Source organism: Narcine bancroftii, chromosome 5 (genome assembly GCF_036971445.1).
Source record: "Narcine bancroftii isolate sNarBan1 chromosome 5, sNarBan1.hap1, whole genome shotgun sequence".
Lineage (NCBI taxonomy): Eukaryota > Metazoa > Chordata > Chondrichthyes > Torpediniformes > Narcinidae > Narcine > Narcine bancroftii.
In genome coordinates this window covers 228,528,265-228,543,549 of record NC_091473.1, presented here as the reverse complement: position 1 = coordinate 228,543,549, position 15,285 = coordinate 228,528,265, and the positions used below count along the sequence as shown (strand labels likewise).

Genomic DNA, 15,285 nt, shown 5'->3' with positions numbered 1-15,285 from the left:
TCTCTGGACTCAAGGCCCTGAGAGCTATGGTACCTACAGGTTGTTTGCTCTGCATCAGTTCGTTATAAGGGAGAACAGTTTACATGCAGGATGTGTGGAGTCTTTCACAATGTTTATTGCTTTCCACTTGCATTGAGTGTAGTAGATGTCCTCCATGCAAGGAAGAGGTTCCCCATTGGTATTTTCCACTGATTTCAATATCCTCTGCAGGGTCCTGTGGTCCCAGGTGGTACAGCTTCCAAACTAGGCAGAGATACAGTTACATAGGATGCTCTCAATACATCCTCTAGAGAACTTAGTGAGGATGCAGAGCGGGAGATGGGAGATAAATTTTCCTCAGCCTTCGCAGGAAGTTAGGATGCTGCTGGGCTTTCTTGGGGATGGAGCTGGTGTTAATGGACCAGGTGAGGTTCTCCACAGGTGCACACTGAGGAACTTGATATGCTTGACGACCTCAACATTAGAGCCATCACTGGTTAGGGGAGTGTGATCAACCATCTTTTTTTAAAAAAACGTTCAGATACAGGTTATTTGCTCTGCACCAGTTTGTTAGTGTCTGCACTTTATCTCTGTATGCTGACTCCTCGTTCTTACTGAAAAGGCCCACCACCATCGTGTCATCAGTGAACTTGATGGTGTGGTTTGAGCTGTGTTTAGCTGCACATTCAAGGGTCAGCAAAGTAAACAACAGTGGACTAAGCATGCAGCCCTGGAAAGCCCCCGTGCTCAGTGTGATAGTCTTGGAGATGCTGTTTCTGATCTGGACTGCTTGAGATTTCCTCGTCAGGAAGTCGAGAATCCAAATGCGGAGGGAGGTGTTTAGTCCAAGCAGGCCAAACTTTCTTATCAGGTACTGTGGTATCAATGTCGAAATAAAGTCAATAAACAGCATTCGAACATTCGAGTCTCTTTTTTCCAGGTGGGTGAGGGCTAGATGAAGGACAGTGGTGACAGCATCGTCCATGGAGCGGATGGATCTATATGTGAACTGCAGGGGATCCAGTTTGGGGGGCATCAGGTGCTCGATGTGCCCCATGACGAACCTCTCAAAGCACTTCATGACAAAGGACGTTGAGTGCGGTCGGGCGGTAATTGTCGAGGCAGAACAAAGGCGACTTCTTTGGCACAGGGACAATGGTGGCAGTTTTAAAGCATGTATGGACCACAGCACAACTCAGGGAGTGAACATCTGCTAGCTGAGCACAAGGATTAGTGCTGGGACAATTGCTGTTAGATAGATAGTTGAGTGACTTGGGTGTGGATGTGCGAGCATTAAGTTTGTAAATAGCACAGAAATTGAGGATATTTTGATAGAATGGACTTGTTGGACCAAAAGGCCTGTTTTCATGCTTTACAATTATATGACTCTAAAAGCAAAGTCTTTTGTAAGGATCGAACTCTGATGGCATGTGTAAATTGCAGTTCATCCACAACCCTATATAAATCTGATAAACATAGAAGCAGTAAGTGAGGAAAAAAAGGTGGTGAGAGCAGAGCAAAGAATTATTAATAGATATCATTTCACGGTGATATAAATTTGCCCATGTCTCTGTCTTCACCTTGCTCTCAAATGATTACATCATTGATCTTCTCTATTCACTCTTAATCTCGGAGCTGTATTGCCCTCCCTCACCATAACTCACAAACATGCTCCTTCTCTCACAATTACATCTCCACCCTAATCTGCTTCCTGCTCCCTAATGAGATGCTCACAGATTTCCTTCCTCTTAGCAAAGAGGAGTATGATTAAGAATAATGTTCGACGTGAATGCGATGTGAGCATTTGTGCGATTCTGGCATGTGAATCATGAGAAACTCCTCAAGACAGTATCGCCATTTAAGAAAATGGTTGATCTGATCATAAACTCAAATCCACACATCCAATTAACATCCATAACTCTTTCCACTCTTCCAATCAGGAATCATAATCTAAATTAGCCACAAATTCTGCTTTCACTGGTCTTTGATCTTCAAAATTCTCACAACCCTCAGAATTTTTATTGATCTCGTCATCCCTTTCAAAAGGACATCATCTAAACGTTTATTAGTGGCTCTAGTTACAGACAAGGGCAAAAGAGAATCCTTATGAAGCCTCTTTATGTTCTGTTTCCAGTTTTGTATCATCAGCACGTTTCACAACCAGACATGGTGACTTGATCCTTGCCGTTTACACCAACTGGAAAAACTGAGAGTGCAGAACTATTCCTATTAGCACACCTCTCAATTTCATCTTGCCAACCAATCTGTTGGGCAGCCAATGTTTCTCCATGCCAAAATGTTTAATTTTATGCTATGCTCTGCATGGAGAGAAGCACATCCCAGTTTCTTAAATATATTTAATCCTAATTTCAACAGGGCAGTTCTGTGCTCGATTTTAGAGGTCATGTCTTTCTCTTTCGTGAAGAGATCCATCGGAACTGGACAGTATGGTGTAGACTTTCTAATGACATTCTGCTCAATCAACTACTTCCTTATATTGACAAATTTAAAAGTTGCACGTCTACTGTGAAATATTTGCCCTGCTGCAGTAAGGAGCACTGCAACTACATTGAGGATGTCACTGAGATCAAATGGTTCATAACCAGGCCTTATGAGAAACCCTGGCTGGCTGCAGAGGTCCGGGCCCTTCACAGAGCATGTGATACTGCCTTCAGGACACTAAGATCAGTGAGGGCTGAACTCTCCCATGCAATCCAGAAGGCAAAGTATGGGTATGCACAGAAAATCCACAGGCAGTTGTGTGACACTGGCGACACGATGCACATGCGGCAGGCAAGGGATCAAGACTATTAGGGATCACAAGTCAACCTTGCAAATTAAGGACAACGCTGTCTCCCTTCTGGTCAGACTGAACACCTTCTACACATGGTTTGAGGAGAAGAACAGGAAGAACAGAATGATGCCAAAGAGAGCTCCATGTCCCCCGATGCACTAGCTTCCTGCACAACTATGGTTAAGGTGAGAAGAACCCTATCCAAGGTGAACCCACGCAAGGCAACGGGACCAGACACATGCCGGTCAGGTACTGAAGGACTGCACAGACCAACTGATGAAGAACTTCTTGGATATCCTCAACACCTCACTGCAGTTGTCCATCATTCCCACAAAGTTGAAGACAGCCACCATCATCGCGGTACCCAAGAAGGCAGCAAAAACAGGCCTCAATGACTGTGGCACCAACCTCCACCATTATGAAATGCTTTGAGCATCTGGTGATGGAACACATCAAAAAACACCTCCCAGAAATGCTGGAGCCATTTCAGTTTGCCTATAGAAGAAAATGTTCCACAGACAATGCTATAGCCTTGTCGCTTTACTCCACTCTGGCCCACCTGGAGAATGACGCCTCATACATCAGGCTGTTGTTCATTGACTTCAGCTCAGCATTTAACAAGATCATTCCCCAGAGGCTGGAGGAGAAGCTGTCCTCGCTGGGACTCAACACCCCTCATCCTGGACATCCTAACTGAAAGACCACAGTCTGTTCGGATAAGCACCATCAAGCAGAGCACTGGTGTACCTCAAGGCTGTGTGCTCAGCCTGCTCCTGTTCACACAACTGACCCACGATTATATCGCCAGATCCAACTCCAACACTATCATCATGGTAGTTGGCCTCATCAGCCACAATGAGTCACACTACAAAGAGGTGGAAAATCTGTTAAAATGGTGCGAGGGAAACAATCCGAGTCTTGACATGAACAAGATGAAAGAGATGATCATGGACTTCAGGAGAACCAGGAACGACCATCCTCCACAACACAAACAACTCTGTAGTAGAGAGTGTGGAGAGCACCAAGTTCCTTGGAGTTCACTTAACTTGTGGACTATTGTGGACACACAACATTCCCTTACTTGTCAGGAAGGTACAATAGGAACTGCATTTCCTGAGAAGACTGAAGCGGGCAAGGCTTCTGGCCACTTTTATGTCATTCTTCTATCGGAGCTCTATCACAGAGTGGTATAGTTGCTGTAGAGAAATGGTCAGAGGTCATTCCACAGGACCATAAGAGTGGCAGAGAGGATCACTGGAGCCTCCCTCTCCTTCCCCCCCCCCCCACCCCCCAAACCATCGACGTGATCTATCACAATCAATGTCTGAAGAGTGCACGCAAAATCATTGAGGACCCCTTCCACCCTGCGCACAGCATCTTTCAGCTGCTCCCATTGGGGAAGAGATACAGGAGGATCAGAGCCAGCACCACCAGGCTGAGGAACAGATTTTTCCCCCCACAGACAGTGAGAATGGTGGACAGCCAAAGGAACTGATCACACTAACCATCTGAGACTCTCATCTCCACAAAACAATATTTATTTATTTATTTTAATAGCTGAAATACTTGTCCTGCATTTATATTATTTGTCTGTATGCGTATTTTGTCTGGTTGTGTGTCCGCACGTTTTGCACCGAGGACCAGAGAACGCTGTTTATTGGGTTGTACTTGTATGATAAGAATGACGATAAACTTGACTTGAACCCTCACATTTAGACAAGTCCATAGAAGTTATTTTTCACACAAAAATGTCTCCAAGACTTTTGCAGTTCATGTGCCTAAATGTTTGCAATCTTGGCAAAATCATCATTCACTTTGGCCATGTAAATAAAAGCACCAAAAAGATCACCTTTATTGACAAACAATTCCATGAAGGTTTCAGCAAGAAAATATCCTTGTTTGGCTTCAAACTTGGTTTTTGAACTAGTCTAAAAATATATGCAGATTTCAAACAAGATTGTAATGATGACCTTTCATTTACATGTAATATTTCTATGTAAACTGGAAGGCATGCTTGAAATAAAAATATTCCTCCATTTTGCACTGATATTATACCCAATTTCTAATACTGTATTACAAATAATTTGCCTTGGCCAAAGCAAAATTTGAAATGCAAAATTATCGAAAAAGAAAGTCACAGTAATATCATTTTGGAAATCTGTTTCTAAATTGGATTAAATGAACTGTATACCATATTTAGTCTGAAACAAGGTTTCCAAACTTTTATTTAGATTTTCAGCATTCTGCCAATTACTGTCATGTGATGACGTTAAATCGCTGCTTTCAGTGACCTGTGTTTTCATTTACTTCAGCTAAACTGACTGCTTCAGATTGAAACTTTCAAACACCTTTCCCTTCACAAAATTCTAATCTCCTTTGGTTCAAACATCACACTACTTTTAATAAAAAGTTACAAGAAAATATGCCCTAACAAACACAAAATGGTCTGTTCTTTGCAGTTGCTTGAGATTTTTACATCTGCTTAGCCCTTGTCCCACCTTGTACTCAAATCAAATGCATTTATTCCGATACACAATGAATGCCAAGTAAAATGTGCAACGCACTTGGATCATTTCTTTTAATTAACTAAAGCTTCAAGAAAGTTACAAGCAAAATAATGACAGATATCACATGCTGTCCATTGGAAAACACAATTTAATTTGACAAATGAAGCACGATTGCTCTGAACTGTGATTCACTTCTGTCTTTGTCGTTTTTATGAATCACTTCACAATCCCGAAAATACTCAAGCATATTTTCCAGACTATAAACCTAATCCTGATGATCTCTCTTGGCAAAGAATCACAAAGTTTTCAACTTTCAGTCATTGTTGTATAAAGAAGCTTTTATGTGATATACCTGCTCCAGTCTCCTACACACCATATGGATCTAATTCCAGACGACAAATCCACATTTTAAATATGCAAATAAATAAGTGTATTTGTCTTGAAGTGAAATCCTTATTTTGCCATGCCACAATTCCCATAAGGTTATTTCTTTAAGCATTTTCGTCCATTTAAGCAGGAAATTGTGCTCCAAGCTAACTGAGATTTGCCCAACAACCAAGCATGTTTGGCGTAGTGATCAGCGCAATGTCTTTACAGTGCCAGAGATTGGCACTGGACCAGGGTTTGAATCCCGTGCTGTTAGGAAGTTTGCATGTGCGTGAGTTTTCTCTGGGGACTCCGGTTTCCTCCCACCACTCAAAAAATGTATCAGGGTGTAGGTTAATGAGATGTAAATTGGGTGGTACGGACTTGTGGGCCAAAATGGTCTGTTACCATGCTGTATGTCTGTCTAAATTTAAAAATTTAAATTTAAGCTCATATCCTTCAGAAACCTTCACATTGGCTTATCTTTCTGGTTTCATTTTTGGGGGATTGAAGCACTGCTGACAAAGTAGGATTTTATCAACCATTCCTAACCAATCTTCAGATAGTGCTGGTGAGCTACTTGCTTGAATGGGAAAGATACTTGGATCATACGGTTTGGGAAAAAATGCCAGAATTGAACTTTGCAATAATGAAGTGATATATTCCATGTATTGCATATAACTTAATGTACATCTCGTCATGTTCCAGTGTGCTTGAAGGCCTCTTCCTTCTGAGCGATATTTCCAGGAAGTATTGTTGGAGTTAGCTCAAATAAATACAATGCATTTTATGGATGATACACACTGGAGCTGCTATAGGTTTGTGGTGAGGTATCACAAAGACTTTTTTGTTTGCATTAAGATGGAGCTGCACTGAGCTAAACGAAGCAAGTGGGGAAATCACCTCAGGGTGACGCCAAATGTAAACTTGATAAATGGTACATCAGATTTCTCGTGCACAGCCTTAAAATGACAGCATGCACATTTTTTTCTACTTTTAGGTAACTCCCACTTCTAGTCAGTTGCATGATGGAATAAAGGTCATCAATTGACTATCTAAATACTTTGGCCATCGTCACCATTCTGAGGAACCCTTGCCGTCATAATCTGAAGCAGAGATGGTCAACATCCAACAACCACAAACACTTCCTTTTATGTGATGTGCAACTCCAAGCTCTGGATGTTTTCTGCTTAATTTTCATCTACATCAGTTTTACTGGGGCTCCATGACACTGCACTCAGTTGCATGCTGCCTTGATGACAAACTCAGTCATTCTTACCTTAAATCTGGTCATTAAAAACTCTGGTCCACATTTGAACAAAGACAGTGGTGAGGTCTGGGACCAAATAGCCAATGAGAAACCCAACTTGGAATCAGCAGTTTGTAATTAGTAAATAAATGCCTTTCAATAATCATGTTCACAACCACCAATCATCACTTTGCCTATTTCTGGAAGTAGACTAATTGAGCAGTAATTAGCTGGATCAACTGGGAACAGCACATGACCAGGCCCCTCAGCTCACATGTCTGCATCAAAACGTGATTTCCAAATCAAACTAAAAATCTGCTGCTTGACCCTGAAGGTTATCCCTTTATCCCATTTCTATTCATGTGACCATCTGGAAGCTTCAGAAATGCAACCATTGTATCTGCTTCTGCTGGAACATCTGCCAGTCCACTCTGTGCAAATATTTGCTCTACACATCTCCCTTCAACTTCCTTCCTCTCATCTTAAACGCAGGTCCTCTAGTTGTACGACAATTTTGCCTGGGAAAATATTTTGAATGTCCACCCGATCAAAGCCTCTCAACTTTATCTCCTCTCAGCCTCGACTGCTTCAGAGAAAACAACACCAGTCTGTCCAATCTCTCCCATGACTCATATCTTGTACCCTCCACATTCTTCCAGAATGGGGTAACCAAATGTGCACGCAGTATTCCAAGTACGGCCTAAGCTTGACTTAGTTACAACTCAACCTCCTTACTTTTATATTCAATGCCCTACCCAAGACAAACAGACCACTCTACTTACTAATGTGGCCTCTTTCAATGTGCTATAGACTTGGATCCCCCAGATTCCTCTTCACATCAATACTTTTAAAAGCCTTACTAATGACGGTGTTCAGTCACCTTGCATTTGATCTCCCAGAGTGTGACACCTCACACTTGTCCTGATTAAACTTCACTTGCAATTTCTCTGCCTATATCTGCAACTGCTCTGTATCCTGTTGTATTTTTTTTATTAACCTCTGTCCTGTCAATAACTTCATCAATCTCTGTATAATCTGCATGCTTCCCAACCCAACCAGCACTTTTTCCATCCAAGTCATTTATTTATATCACAAAACACAAGGGAGCTAAAGATCAATTTTCACCTTTCCTCTTACCATATCCAATTAACATCTTTTAGCTGTGAGGTTTGGGCTCCTCCTCCCACTCTTCCCCCTTCATCTCTTGCCTTTAATTAAATGCTTGCTTGCCTTTTGCAAGCCCCAAAACTTCAGCAACATATCTTTACCCCCTAGGATTGCTGAGACCAGCTGAGTTTCTCCAGCATTTCTGTGTGTTTTTATTACAATCTCAGTGTCTGCAGTCTTTCATGTTTCACTTCTTTCATCCCAACACCAATACCTAGGGAACACTACTGGTCACAGGCGTCCAGTTTGAATAACACTTGTCCTCCTTTTGAGGAACTGGACACAATCTTGTCGAATAGATTCTAACTTTATAACTGAACTGAAACAACACCAGTCCTGTTAGCCACTTCCTGAGATCACTGAGAAGAAGCTGAATTGACTGAAGACTAGCTTTGGAAATTGTCAGGGATCTCAGAAGAAAAGCCACGATGGAGCATCTGCTCAGCACTTCTGCCTGAACTTTGTTGCAGCTTCAGCTGAACTTTAAGGCTCCACCCTCACCAGAGGTGGGGATCTTCCTGGAGATGCTTACCCTTGACTGTTTAATTGTTCATTTCCTCCACTGAGCATGCAAAACAAAGAAATCTCCTTGGAATGGAGGTTGGAAGAATCAAAATTCAAATCGCAGCCTGTGATATTCTGCATTAGTTTCTGTTAAAACAATTTCAGTCCCTTGCCTCTTTACTAAGAACAGCCAATAAATATGATGTCTTTATTGCCCATTTTATGAAAACTATTTGAAAAATAAAGAAATTGATCATACAAACAGGAAATATTTGTTATGGAGTATTCTAAAAGCTCAGTTCAAATAGCATACAATGCAAATCAGTGCAACATTTAGTAATGGTGCTTTTTATAGGGCATGTACCCATTCAATTTCATCAGATCCCCTCAAGTCTTAACAATGATGTGAAGAATAATTCTCAAACAACTTTAAAGAAAAATTCTAAACACAAACAACAAAATAATTGGCAGTTGCATTCAGGAAGTGCCTGGTATCTGTTTCTTGGCCTGGTAGAAAGTACAGACAGAGTTACGAACTGCACAGTCGTATTGATTTTATTTGATTAATTTGATTTTAATTTTCATTCGTGAAAGTGGAGGAAACCAAAGAGGTTTCAGTATTCAATGATAAATTTAAATTTTGAAATATCATTTTATAGCCAGTATGCAGCATCTATAATTATTATTTTTGTTCAGAAATTATATTTTATTTCCTCATCTATTTTTAACATTCAAACAGTAAAACAGTACAATCAGTATTTAAAAAAAAAACTTGCCTATATTAGTATTAATGCCATTTATAAAACACATTCTCTTTCCAAGCTAAATTCTGTTCGTTGAAATGACTGTAAATAAATAATTAATCTCATGACATGGCGCTCTGGATTTTTGCTTTCTTTTCTTTTATGATATAGAGGAATCAAAGATGGCATGAATGAGGCCTTCTTGTCAACTGTTACATCTGCACCAATTATGTATGAACTGATGCCTCTACTGATCAAGATAACACTCTCCCCCTTTCCACAAATGCTGAGATGGGATTACATGCTCATGCTTTCATACTTCTGGTTTATATGACAACAGCTAACCAAACTGAGCAAGAATGAATAATTTAGGTACATGCACTAAAATCAATTCTTAGATATGAATTATTTAATAACCAATCTGTTCTCAATTCTAAAGCATTAAAGATTATGAAGCATAGCTTCATAAATACAAACTAATTTTTCATAAATTTTACTGGTTGCAGAGAATAATTCTGATTTGAGCTTCATGTACCCACAAAAATTGTCTGATTTAGCTCAGTTTTTACAGCCACGACCTTAGGTAAGGAAATATTCTTTACCCAATTTTATAATGTTATTTCTAAAAAATATTTCATTTAGTTGATTGGCATAATAAAAAAACTAATAATTGTACATACCTCTTCCCATTCTGACTGAAAGGATGGTGATTTTTCTAACCGTTTCTTCACTGAACTGCAGTTCGAAAGAGACTCACTGCGACTTCCCAGCATATCCTCCTCGGATGGAGAACGGGTAATGAGATCCGAATCTGATTTTGACAAACTTCTTGCCAATTTGAGGTCCACTTTATCCTTTCCACTCAGTCGCGCTCTCCCCCAAGTACATGTCTGTTTTTCTGCTCCCTTGCCAAATGAAGTGCCTTTCTGTTGGGCAGGCTTGGAGCTTATTAAAACGTCTGGGTCTGCCTGGTTGATAATGGAACGAAGGTTACTGTAGATGACCTGCTGCCCTTTTTGCTCAACAGCATCTGCTTCAACAGAATTCTTAATGCCAGTATTCTTGGCTTGCCCTGTTGCACAATGTTGACTATCTGGCAACTCTCGGTTTTGCATTGCTTCAGTTTCCACTCCCCCTTTGCTCAGAGCAGCTAGCAGTGTGACTGGATCCTCCTGAATCTCACAGATTGGAGGTGACCCGTGTAGAAGCCCTGAAAACTGTTCAGGAATGTTGACGTCCTGAGATTCAATCTCACTTTTCATGTGACCTTAAAGATCAAAACGAAAATCAAAGAGCAATTTATTAAATATCCAGCCCACAGAGCTGCAAACAGACAGTTGATTGTAAAGGATTTCTGCAAACACAGTCACACATTTGTGAAATTCCAATCTCAAAGCTGATTTATTCAGTCAGACGAAAGACATTACTGCCTATGTATAGCTGTTAATAACTTTAATAGGCGATGCTTCCTTTATATGGACAAAATTCCATGATTAAAACTACGAGGCACAATGAAAGGCATAAATCAAAATGGATTTAACAGACTACCAGTCCTGTGGAGAGCCATTCAATTTCACAAAGAAAGGCAAAAGATATCAGACAGTTCAATTTGTACAAAACAAAACTCTCATTAAATTAATTCCCAGTTTGGCTACAAGCAGCAAGAGAGCTTTTTAAATTCTTTATTCTTTAAAAACTCAAAGTGTATTATTTTCATTATTAACCCTTACACATGTCATACAAACCAGACAACACATTTCCTTTTTCAACAACACGGTCTATTTTAAAAGAAACTTTAAAAATGGTTCAAAGGACATCTTTCACGACCAAGATACAAGAAAGAAATACACTACAATTTTTAATTGCTCTACTGGATTTGTTTTTAAAAATTTGGTGGGAGTGGTAAACTTTTTTGCAAAATTTCACCCCCTTTTGGGTCCAAAGACCTCAGAACTTAATTTATTTATTAGATCTATGCAAAGCAATAGGTCTGAAATCCAAATGACCCTGTCTCTCAAAATCCAAAGTAAAATATGGTCATTATGAAAACTTTTAAATTCATGTTTGATTCATATAATTTGCTACTATATTGAAAAAACATTCAGGTTGAGAACACCATGAACAGAATATGCTGTGCATAGTAGATATAGGGAAAAAAAAACTAAATGCTTCCAATTTCACCCCCAAAGCCTTTGGTGAAATACAAATAATGTTAGATATTGCTAAAAATTGTCCTCAATCAAACTTAGGGCAGCCAAATTACACTGAATTCAATAAGCGAGGAAGCTGTTGCATGGTCCATAGATATACTCAAAATAATTACATAGAGAAGCAATCAACAGAGCCATTACTGTCAACATGTAATCTCATTCAACTGAAGATAAACAAAGTACTGTTTTATTGGCATTAACCAACTTCTCTAAATTCCGTTTCCCACCCCCCCACCCCATCTTTTCCTTGACTCCTTTTTTTCCAGCTATGATTCTCTCTCCCCCTTTTCTCCGTTTCCCTTCAGAGCCAAAAAACTATCCTCTCTCCCAATCAATTGTCAACTTTCCTCTACCATGCTCATATACAATTAACACCATATGTCTGTTGGTCTATACTCTCCTCCTACCATCCACCCCTTGACTGCTTTTAGCTCATACCTTGAGGAACGAGCTCAGGCTTGAGATGTCAGTAATATATCTTTACCTGTGGACGCTGTGAAACGTGCTGAGCTCCTCCAGCATTTCTGTGATTTTATTACAATCACAGCATCCTCAGACTTGGTTTCACTCCCTGCTTTATTTACACCAAAGTCAAAACATTTCAGATATGGTGACACAGACTCAAATCACTGTCCATTTCTTCCAGATGCAGCATCTCCACAATGTTCAAGTTTATCTGGTAAAATCCCGAGGAAATCCCCAAAAAATACAGCCATGAATAAAGATTAATGAGCATGTTCATGATAAATCTTCAGATTTCAGGCATGAAAAGATTCATTTAAGATTTGAACTGACAAAAATAATTATCAGTTCAAAAATTGGAAAAAAGGTCATTTGCTACAAGTTCCATAACCCCATATTAGTAGGTCTCCTGCAATTCATTTCAAAGCCTCAATATTAATTAATCGCTTACACAGGGCAATTGCACAATTTGAGATTGCAAGATCATAAATAACCAACTGGGAAGGGCTCAGGCCCAAAACGTTGATTGACTTTTACTTGTCATGGATATGGCACAACCTGTTGTGCTTCTCCAGCACTCCTTGTGCATTGCATTAGACTTCAGCATGAGCAAATCTTCTTGTTCAACTCCAAGGTAAATCCTGGGTTGAGTCATCAGCCTACAATTCAGTCAGACTCCTCAACTCATTTGTCAGTTGTGGAGACTGGAGATTGCACAGCTCCTGGTGGAAAATAGCTAGCATTAGAACAGCTCTCATTCCCATGCAATTCGTCTACCTGTCTCTCTTTATTTTTTTCTGAACCTGGGCTGAATAACCAGTCATGGAGTCATCAAGCTGCTGGAGGCACCAGAATAGAATTAAAGTTTGAGCTGTCCCTGATGGGAACAAAGTACAAGAGGAAAGAAGTTTGGCAGTTCATCCAACTGATTATAAATCTCAATCATCGATTTGATTAGATAAACGCCTTGATTATTTTTGCTTCAATCCATTTTCTTCCACAGATACGCCAGACATTAAATTCCAGCACTGATCATCAATTTTTGTTGGGTTAGATGAAAGTACCCTTCTGCTTGGGAAGTCCACATACATGGATAAATGCTGGAAGCACACTTGAATGAAAAAAAAGAAAAATCACAATATAAATCAAGTATGATTGCAGAATCTGAGCAGAACTTTCCATTCAACTGTTTACAATCTAGAGGAGATCTTGGAGACATCCACTTCGCATCAGGTACCAGAATAGGTGGGAAACACGTGGTGCAATAACCTGCAATTATTTGGCAGTCAGTTTAATTGAATCTGCTAAGGAAATGGGAAAACAGAACAAAGAAGTTGAGTGAAAATTTCAGGTACTTTCTAAAAAGTGTAGTTCAAGAAGAAAAAAATTAAAAACATACAACTTGGTCAAAAAACAACCTTAAAATATCAGATTTCCTATTAAATAAGCTGCAAGAAATGACCTTCTGAAGGTAAAGTTACCACTACTTGAGTATTGGTCTGAAACTGATTCCTTAAATAAAGCACAAATGACCTTATCTTAGGAAAATATTCAACTGGTAATGAGAGGAGTGAATTATGAATGGACATTATACTGCTTTCAAGTGTTTGTCATTTTAACTGTCTCTCAAATAACCCAGTGGTTCAATTTATGCCTATGAATTTCCTTGTGTGAACACTTACTTTGGCTTCAAAATGTGTCAGAAGACTAATGTGTTCAGAATTAATAAGCTGGAAGACATTTTAAGCCTATGAAGCTTCAAGGGACCCCATTTTCCAAAGACTTGGATTGATGACATTTTTATATCCACGGGAGACATTATAACAGCAGTTCCCGAGCTAATTTTTCTGATTATCTAAATAAAGTGTTAAGGACAGTGTTTACTTTTGATTTAACTCTTTCACACAAGTTTTATTTCCAACCCTTAGTGTTTACTTTCGATTTAACTCTTTCACACAAGTTTTATTTCCAACCTTTAGTGTTTACTTTCGATTTAACTCTTTCACACAAGTTTTATTTCCAACCTTTAGTGTTTACTTTCGATTTAACTCTTTCACACAAGTTTTATTTCCAACTTTTTTGTTGGCGACATGTTCCAATCCAACACGAGCATTCCCCTCCCCACCAACCCCCTCCCTGGTTCTTCCTTCATTACAATGATGACAGCAATGGGGCTGCTTTCTGTACCTGTGAAGAACTCAGCAATTGTTTTTTTCAATCAATTTTGCTTGGAACCCCCCCAGTCTGTTCTGAAATTCATCTGGACCATTTCTGACACTTCTCCCCCTTCTCGATTGATCTCCATTTCAGGAGACAAAGTATATACTGGCATTTATTGCAAACCTATCAACTCCCACAGCCCTCTTGAAAACACCTCTCTCTCTCCTACAAGGATGCATCTCTTTCTCCCAATTTCTCCACCTTCGACATATCTGCTCTCAATAATGAGACTTTCCGTTCAAAGGCATCTGAAATGTTCTTTTACAAGCAACGCAGCTTTCATAGTTGTCAATTGTGCCATCTCCCATTTTTCCTCCATTTCTTGTTCAACTCTAACCCCCCCACCGAAACATGTCAAGGATAGGGCTTCTCTTGTCCTCACTTTTCACCCCATCAGCCTCCACATTCAGCACATCATCCTTTTATAGATTCAGTCTATCAGGTGCTTTGACAACTTGTGCGGATCTTCTTAACGTAGGCGCTTGTGCCAGCTCTCCAGGTCCACTACTGTCTAGCACGAGCTGCGTTTTTTCTGGTTCTGTGTAGACTGAATCCTCTGCATTTATCTGTTCCTGCGTTATCTTTGACATTTTCAGCAGGCTCTTCGATTCCTCCTCAGTGTTTGACCCTCCTCTGGTCTGACAGTGTAGGATCTTGGATTTACTTCTCCCAGAACAGTGGCTTTTTGTCCCAAGTGTTGGAATCTCTGAGTCTCACTATGTCACACTGTGCCTGTGACCCTAAGCTTTTCGCCCACTTGTCATAGCTTGCCTTTTGTCTCCCTTGCGGATGCTTTTGTTTCTGTTCGACATCTCGGTCCTTGTTTGGGTCTGCAGAGTAGGGAAGTGTGATGTCACCAAGCAGTAAGCCTGAGGTGGTGCTCTTTGTCTTTAACTTTCACCTTGAGTTTACATGTACCCTTAGTGTCGATGCTCTGTCCATTGTAGGCTTTGAGCAGTCCAGGATTTGCATGGATATCCTTAACCTGCTCATTACCCTGATATCGTGCTCAGATGTCACCCGTGTCTAACTTGAAAGGAATATTTGTTCCATTTATCCTGCTCAACACTGTTCACCTCCTACA

General features: G+C 40.1%; 1 protein-coding gene across 25 annotated transcripts in view; it reads right to left on the bottom strand.

Annotated features, from left to right (window-relative positions):
* The window catches only part of LOC138764999 (ankyrin repeat and SAM domain-containing protein 1A-like), a 335,613-nt gene that overhangs the window by 150,666 nt on the left and 169,662 nt on the right, over positions 1-15,285 (bottom strand). For all 25 annotated transcript variants that reach the window (XR_011358405.1, XR_011358406.1, XM_069941579.1 and 22 more), the window contains one exon: positions 9,990-10,576. Coding sequence is in view for 23 of the 25 variants with exons in the window: in XM_069941579.1 (XP_069797680.1) it covers positions 9,990-10,576 (587 nt within the window). In the remaining 2 variants the exon portion in view is untranslated. The remainder of the gene's footprint in view (positions 1-9,989; positions 10,577-15,285) is intronic.